The following is a 7806-nucleotide window of genomic DNA, read 5'->3' on the forward strand; positions in this document are numbered from 1 at the left end:
TCAGCTTATTGCCCTAATTGGGTGACTCACAGCCGGATTCCGGCGCGAAATCTGCCGCTCGAGACTGAGCAAAAGATTATATTTCATATTTCGTATAGTATCCATACACACCAGACGTACGAGCCTGCTCTCAAGGTCCCCGACTCGGCCCTTTCCATCGAGAGTCAACGAGCCGTCATCGTCAAGAAGAAAGAAACCTCCCCCAATGGCCGCTCAACCCGCCTGGGCTCCGTCAACATGGCGCTCCAAGCCCATCAAGCAGGCTCCAAGTTATCCTGAGCCGGAGAAGCTAGCCAATGCCGTCCAAGAGCTCTCACGCATGCCGCCGCTGGTTCACCCCAACGAGATCCTCGCTCTCAAGGCTCACCTCAGAGATGTTGCTCACGGCAAGGCCTTCCTCCTGCAGGGAGGTGACTGCGCCGAGCTTTTCGACTATTGCGAGCAGGGCGCCATCGAGTCCAAGATCAAGCTGCTTCTGCAGATGAGCGTCGTTCTCATCTGGGGCACCAACAAACGCGTTGTCCGCATCGGCCGAATGGCTGGCCAGTATGCCAAGCCTCGTTCAAGTCCAACCGAAATGTACCAGGGCCGCGAGATCCCGAGCTTCAGGGGCGATATTCTGAATGGCTATCACGTCCATGAGAGAGAAATCGACCCCAACCGTCTGATCAAGTAAGCTAGGCCGTTTCCTGAAAGCACGTGCCGTCAACGAAGTGATACGGAGCGGCGGCTTTTGCTCTTGCTAATTCGATTCCTAGAGCCTATTATAACTCTGCCGCTACCCTCAACTACATCCGTGCCTCCATTGCGTCGGGAATTGCAGACCTTCACCGTCCCCTGGACTGGGGCTTGGGTCACGTACGGGATCCTGTCCTGAAGGAGAAGTACTCATCCATCGCCGGCAGCATTCAGCAGACACTCCGTTTCTTGCAAGTCATCAATTCTCGTCCCGACGAGCTACACACTGTCGAGCTCTTCACCAGTCACGAGGGACTCTTGCTAGAGTACGAGGAACCTCTAACACGCCTGCTGGAGTCGCCGCCCGCTCGTCCAGCTGCTCCTCCCAGCAGCAGAGCACCATCACCACCCCTGCCCACGGATCAGGGCAAGCCCAAGACGCAACAAGCCTACTACGATACTTCTGCACACTTCATTTGGATCGGAGATAGAACCCGACAGCTCGACCATGCTCACGTCGAGTTCTTCCGCGGCATCGCCAACCCCATTGGCGTCAAAGTTGGTCCTACCACGCCAACCTCCGATCTCCTAGACCTGTTGCGAACACTCAATCCCGACTGTGAGCCCGGCAAAATCACTCTGATTACCCGTTATGGCGCAAGCAAGGTGGGAGACCTGCTGCCAAAACACATTCGTGCAGTCGAGGACTCCGAGTACCGCCGATGCGTTGTCTGGCAATGCGACCCCATGCACGGCAACACCCTCTCCACGCCCTCCGGCATCAAGACGCGCCGTTTCAACGATGTTTACAAAGAACTTCAGGCATCGCTTCGCATCCATAAGGAGCAGGGCAGCTACCTCGGCGGTGTTCATCTCGAGCTTACCGGCGACGCTGTCACAGAGTGCCTGGGGGGCAGTGAAGGTCTCGAGGAGGACGACCTATCCACCAACTACACTTCTTTCTGCGATCCTAGACTCAACGAAAAACAAGCGCTTGAGCTTGCCTTCCTAGTTGCCGATCACTTCTCACAGGAACAGAAAAATGATGCTTGAGGCTAGAGCGGAAACGGATCAGAGCACGACTTGCAACTAGTCGCCAGCTGCGGGACGAGATGTCATGCATTATATATAATCGATGTGATATTCTCAAAAGATTCTAGCCCCGTTCAGGGAAAGACAAGAAAGTCTCCCGAGGACAAGAAAAGAGACAATTGGATCTGGAAATGACCATTTTTAAATAAAGGGGGGTTATTTGGTCGCTTGGTTACTGGCAATGACAGCAGCATATGCATTTGCGAAAGGGAATTCTTGCTTCTATAGGAAGAGAAGATTTGAACAGCTCTCATACTTTGTACACCAACCGCGATGCTCGCAGTCACACGGATGCTGTATTTGATATGCTGCCCAATGACGCACACATGATGCGTACATCAAGTCGTCTAGTAGTTGTCTGAACAGTAATCCTGCGGCATCACAGCCAAGGTGGCAGGAGGTGGTGATGCAAGCCAATCACTAACGCCACTCCGCCCAAGGATCAACAGTCCAGGTGTTCGAAAGCGTGTTGTTACAAGATATAAATAATTTGGGCGCCTTCAAAGGCATCGCCCTTGTCCAACTTCTGCCAGCCATCGACGCTCCCTGCTTCGACACACACCATGTTCTTATAGCCGTCCATGGGAGTGAAGTCGGACATTCCCTGGGCCTTCTCGCTCCAGGGATTCCACACAACGACTTGCTCAAGATTATCTCTGACTATGCGAAAGCTGGGGCGGCCGAAATCAGAAATGACAATTGGATGTTGGGGACCCTTGGCCGGGGTGTAAACACGGTCCATTTCACCGGAGACTGCCACCGGCGACGAAACTTCCGTCTTGATCTTGGCGCCATCTACCTTGTCAACGTACTTGGAGTCTTCCAGCCCAGTGATTTGGACTGTAGAGATATCCTACGAGACAGGCACCCTGATATTAGCTCCAAGAAGAAAAAAGCCATACTTGAAGAGGCCCAGAAGTGGTCGGCATTGTGGGAGGTTTCCTTACACACCTTGACGTTAAAATACGTGTGCAGCAGCATCTGGCAATCGAAAGATTCTTGGCCATCATTGGTTATGACCAGGGTCGTATTCAGACTTTCACGGTCCAAGGTGACGCTGTATAGTAAACCAAACTTGTAGGGCCAAAGGGCCTTGACAGATTCGGCCAGGCCATCAGACGAGAGACCAAAGTCAAGCTTTACGCTGGAGCTGGAGCCCTCGCTGGTGGATTTGCCCAGAAACTCCCACCGAGCCGTTCTAGCGAACCCGTGCTGAGGCAATTTTGAAGTTGCTTCATGATTGGAACTAGCAGGGCCGAATAACTAGCCACGATTCGCGCGTTAGATTTCCTTGTCACTCTAAATTTGCGAAGCGTTCAATCACGCCAAAGGAAAAAGAAGAGAAAAGAAAAGAAAAGAAAGGGAGGCGGTGACTATTGCAATGGGGGGGAATACCGGAAACACCAAAGGGATACCCCCGCGAACACCTTTCGACCCGTCCAGCTTCGTATCCTTGCTCAACCACAACTTTTCACTACCACCGGCATCTTTCCAGCTGAGGACAGTAGCGCCGAAGAGCAGGACTTCGACGCTCTCCCCTGTGGAAAGGACAGCTGAAACACGAGAGCTGCCATCCGAGATGGTCACCTGCGGCTGCGGGGATAGACCTGGGGTGGCAGCCAGAGCTGACGGCTTGTTTGGTCTGTCCACCATTGCAAAGTTGTCTGTGGTATGTATCGGCTGCAAGTCGAGTCCGCAGTCGAAGCGGGCAGCAGCAAAAGCCTTGGATTGAAACGACGGATGATGGACCCACGTCCGCACTCGGTTGGTCAAATGCAATACGGTCGTTCAAACAGCGAGCCCATCAGCCCGACTACAAGAGGCGGGCGACGCAGGAAGCGGGAGAGCTATGGGAGCCGTCCCGGTCCAAAGAGGTATCTGGAACTGGTGGAAGGCCTGGCTTTAGCAAGATATCAAGGACCGAGGTATGGAATAGAGACCGCAAGGCAAGGGCATCTCACAAGCGCTAAAGATGGGTCTCGAGAACAGGGGGAGAATGAGTCGATGGCGAGGTGAATGATCAGGGCGGCAGGGCTTGCTCTTGATATGAGGGAGAAAGAAGCTGGTGCAGGAGGGGCGGACGAGAGGGCCGACGAACCCCAGGTGGAGGAGAGGGAGGTGGATGGATCATGGATGGACGGATGCGTACCCCGTAGCGGGGTAATTAGTCCGTTTGAGGTGGTCACCAAAGCCATGCACGCTATAGCTGCGTAGTTATAGTAGAAGCAGAATTGACGACACGCTTGCCGCATCTACTTCCATGGAGTGCGGCTTAAAAGGACGCAGCTCTGGAATGGACCAACATGAGTTGGTCCAGCTAGCAAGTCGTTGTTTTGTCTAGTCTGATGCTCCCAAACAGATCCCGCCCATCCGTTTCACAAACAATCAAATTGAACAAGTCTTCGTATCCAATCCAACTCCCAATGCAAATCGGCGTGCCGGCGCAGCAAGGTGATGGACCGAGTTTACAGAATCAAGCATTCCGCAGCTGGGTATGTATATAGGCAAAGGGCAAAGAACATCCCGCCCCGGAGGCATTGCAGACGGTCCGGGGGATTGGTCGGGTTTCCCATCTTCGACATTGGGCGAAAACAAAAAACGTTGGAAATTCAGATTCTCCCTCCGTTTCCGCTTTTCTTGTTATCAAATGAGAGCTAATCTGGCTCCAGAAAAGCCACGGCCGGGGCCACAGAACGAAAGCTGTTTACTAGCCGCGGCGTCGAGTCTCCTTCTTCGTTGTTGGCAAACATGCCTTCATCAAGGTCGGGTCAGTGGTCGATTCGATATAGCTGCCGTTGCGATACTACTCGTTGCTTTTCTCGCCCGTCTCATCAACATTGATGAGAAGTTCTCCGTGTTTGCCGTAGCGCCGGGGCTCAACTTCGGCTTGGTGTACGACTGTAAAGGCACCCCTCCAACCCTTTACTTTCTGGAAAATGGTGTCCATTTCTTCCAGAGATCGGTACGCGGTTTCGGGGAAGAAGAAATATACGGAAGGAACCATGATGGCATTGATGATGGCGAAGATGGTGTATGTGTTGTATTTGATGTTGGTAAAGGAGACAGGGGTGATCATGACAACCTGTAGTTTTACGAAAGTCAGCACATCTTTGCTGCATGCTTATAGAAATGTTACTGCACCCACCATGAAGTTGAAAATCCAATTAGAAGACGTGGACAACGCGTTGGCCGGGGCACGTGTCCGCAGGGGAGTAATCTCGGCCGGGTACAGCCAGGTCATGCCGAGCCAGCCAAATGCAAAGAAGGTATTGAAAACAAAAAGGAACGCAATGCCTGCAATTTGGCAAGCTTGATTGTTTTCCTGCGAACCTACACCTGCGAGGATAGCCATGGTGGCGGCCTGACCAGCAGCACCGAACAGCATGAGCTTCCGGCGACCGACGCGTTCGACGAGGAAGACAGCCGGCCACGAGGCAATGAAGTACTCGGTGCCGTTCAAAGCAGCCAGAAGACGAGACAGGAAGGGAGACATGCCGAGACGATGGTAAATAGCAGCGGCATAGTACGTGATGAGATTGATTCCAGAAATCTGCTGGAACATCTGGTTGACGTAGGCGATGATGGTGCGGTGCAGGGTGCGGTTATTGTCGCGAGCGAAGCAATCGGCGAAGCTGCCCTTGCTCATCTCTGCCACGGTTTCCTTGATGGCGCGAAACTCCCGCTCGACGTAACCGTCGTCGTTCTCGACCTCGGCGATGGAGGCAATGACTTCCCGAGCTTCAGCGTCACGGCCCTTGAGGATGAGCCACCGAGGAGACTCGGGCAAGCCGAGCACAAATGCCAGAATGAAAACACAAAAGACAATCTGGAAGGCCAGAGGGAAACGCCACGCAACAGAGCCGGGCGCGAAGGAAAGGCCGAGGTCCACCCAATATGAAATCATGATACCGCCGGTGATGAGTGCACCTTCAATCATGACAAGTTTACCACGTTTGTGGGCTGAGCAAGTCTCAGATTGCCACATGGGCACGGTGGAGGTATTTCCACCATTTCCTAGTCCAGTGATGATACGCCCAATGATGAAATGCTCGAGAGTGAAAGCAGAGGCTTGAAGGGCCGCCCCAACAACCATGATGGCAGTGCCGAGGAAGATCATGCGTCTGCGACCAAGAGGATTACCAATGAAGATGGTGATGATGGCCCCGATAAAACAGCCCAGGTTGTATGAAGCGACAGCAATGCCCTGGTACGTCGATCTGCTGGCTTTCTCCGCGTCTGTGAGACCATCCGCACTATCGTTGATGTCTGGGAACTGTTCGAGGAAGATGGGAAGCGTGAGAATGCCACCCATGACCCCTTGGTCTGCAGAATCAATCAGTCTTTTGACCCAGTGCCCGCAAAATTGCGCAACTCGGGATCGGTACAAGTCGCAAGACCAAGGTACGCAGAGAGTGGAAAGAAGTCAGAAATCAGAAATCATGACGCCTACCGTAACCAAAGAGCAGGAAGTCACATCCTGCTACTGCTCCAATGGCCCAGTTAAGTGCCTGGCCGGAGAGGCCAAAGAACTTCTTCACCATGACGGGTGAGGGAAGAAGGCTCTCACGGTTCGATACGGGATAACTGTAAACAGGCCTCGGGATTGTCCGCGTTCTCTTGAGTCTTTCTTGACAGTACTGGATGGAGCCTTGTTGCCGATCCCTCGGGCCACGCTCACGAGTCACAGCACAGAAACGGGGTGTTGAGGCTGGAAGGAAGAAGCAAATCAGGATGCAACGTAAAAGAGAGACATGGGAGATTGATCAAGTCAAGTTGCATTTGGCCTTGGGATGGATGTGGGAACGTCGCACATCGCAACAGACGCGCAGACACACAAGACATGACAACAAGGGACGACGAGTTTACGGAGTAGTCCGTACGATGTTGGTCAAAGCAGGGGCCTCCACATAGCTCCATGGCGATGTTCCACCTCCACCAGCCCTTGAGGCCCTCAAATTCATTCGGCCCGCACTCGTCAGGTAAGCCGGTCAGAGAAGCCGAGAGACAAAGGCGCAAGTTTGAATATGAGGGGGGTGACTTGACTCTTGTCCAGCGATAGGCTCGCAGTTTCTAGAAGCGCACACTGGCGTCGGGCGTGCCTGGTTGCCACCATTACAAGGTCCGATTCGCTGGGTGAACAAGTCGGATCTCCGGGAAAAGCCACCAAAACGTGGCCAAGGCCCGTCCGTCGAAAGTCGCTTGACACGCCCTTGTCCCGTTCTTTAGAGTAGTCCGTAGGTAGTAGTCTTTTTGCCAGGGTCTTCTCGCATGACCAGATACACAGCCGGTGCAGGATGTACTAGTCGTTATCGGTTGTTCAAGGTGAGGGTGCACCCAGGCCCTTCGTGTGGCATGTGAAACCGTAGTCGATAACCTTCTTTGCCTGCCCTAGCGCTGAGCTTGCGACGTCCTTCCTCAGCGAGGTGGATGGACAATGAAGACGTGCAAACGGGGGAGGCTGCCATGACGTTAATTGCTCGGGGCGCTCACCATTTTTGCTCGGGGCGCTTAATACCCCACCACGCCCTGTTTTTAGTCTAGCGGCCCTGCTGCTATACGCCACAGTACATTCTTAGTACAAATATATAGCAGCAAAATGCCCTTAATTAATTAAAAAGGTGCTTATATAATTTATATAAATTTCTTAATAGCGCTGCGCTAGCTAGCTCTAAATTGCTTAAAAATATAATTTCTAGTGTTTTTACTTAATATATTTACTATTAAGCTGAATTTTCTAGTTATTCTAACTGCTTAATTACCTATCTAGTGTAATAAACTTGAGCTTTAGGCTTAAGTAGGTATAAGGCACTATATTAGTGCCTTATTAAGTATACTTTAAATGCATATTAAACCTATATATATATAATAGAAGAAAAAGAGAGAATAGAAAGCTTCTTTTTTCTCTCTTTTCTCTTCTTAAGTTTATAGTTAATACTAGTAATACTTATATATAGTAGCTTATAAAGCTAGTTCTTAATATACTATAAACTTTATTTTACTATAATAAATAAATACTTTTTAAACTTTATAGAGAGT

The 7806-nt window shown here is 51.6% G+C and overlaps 3 protein-coding genes across 3 annotated transcripts; 1 reads left to right on the forward strand and 2 right to left on the reverse strand.

The window, feature by feature from the left end:
- Positions 1–205: 205 nt before the first annotated feature.
- On the forward strand, positions 206–1731 carry MAM_04731 (phospho-2-dehydro-3-deoxyheptonate aldolase; the record flags this gene model as incomplete). The annotated part of the gene is made up of 2 exons (XM_040823529.1): positions 206–672; positions 759–1731. The coding sequence occupies 2 exons, from the start codon at positions 206–208 to the stop codon at positions 1729–1731; spliced, it is 1440 nt and encodes a 479-aa protein (XP_040678782.1).
- A 511-nt stretch (positions 1732–2242) lies between these two features.
- Positions 2243–3423, reverse strand: MAM_04732 (Aldose 1-epimerase family protein; the record flags this gene model as incomplete). Its single annotated transcript, XM_040823530.1, has 3 exons — positions 2243–2623; positions 2722–3033; positions 3166–3423. 3 exons carry the CDS (start codon positions 3421–3423, stop codon positions 2243–2245), a joined length of 951 nt encoding a protein of 316 aa, XP_040678783.1.
- A 1150-nt stretch (positions 3424–4573) lies between these two features.
- MAM_04733 (Sugar transporter family protein) lies at positions 4574–6311 on the reverse strand (the record flags this gene model as incomplete). The annotated part of the gene is made up of 3 exons (XM_040823531.1): positions 4574–4852; positions 4916–6093; positions 6221–6311. The coding sequence occupies 3 exons, from the start codon at positions 6309–6311 to the stop codon at positions 4574–4576; spliced, it is 1548 nt and encodes a 515-aa protein (XP_040678784.1).
- Between the last annotated feature and the right edge of the window lie 1495 nt (positions 6312–7806).

Source organism: Metarhizium album, assembly GCF_000804445.1.
Source record: "Metarhizium album ARSEF 1941 chromosome Unknown scaffold_10, whole genome shotgun sequence".
In the NCBI taxonomy this organism is placed as follows: Eukaryota; Fungi; Ascomycota; class Sordariomycetes; order Hypocreales; family Clavicipitaceae; genus Metarhizium; species Metarhizium album.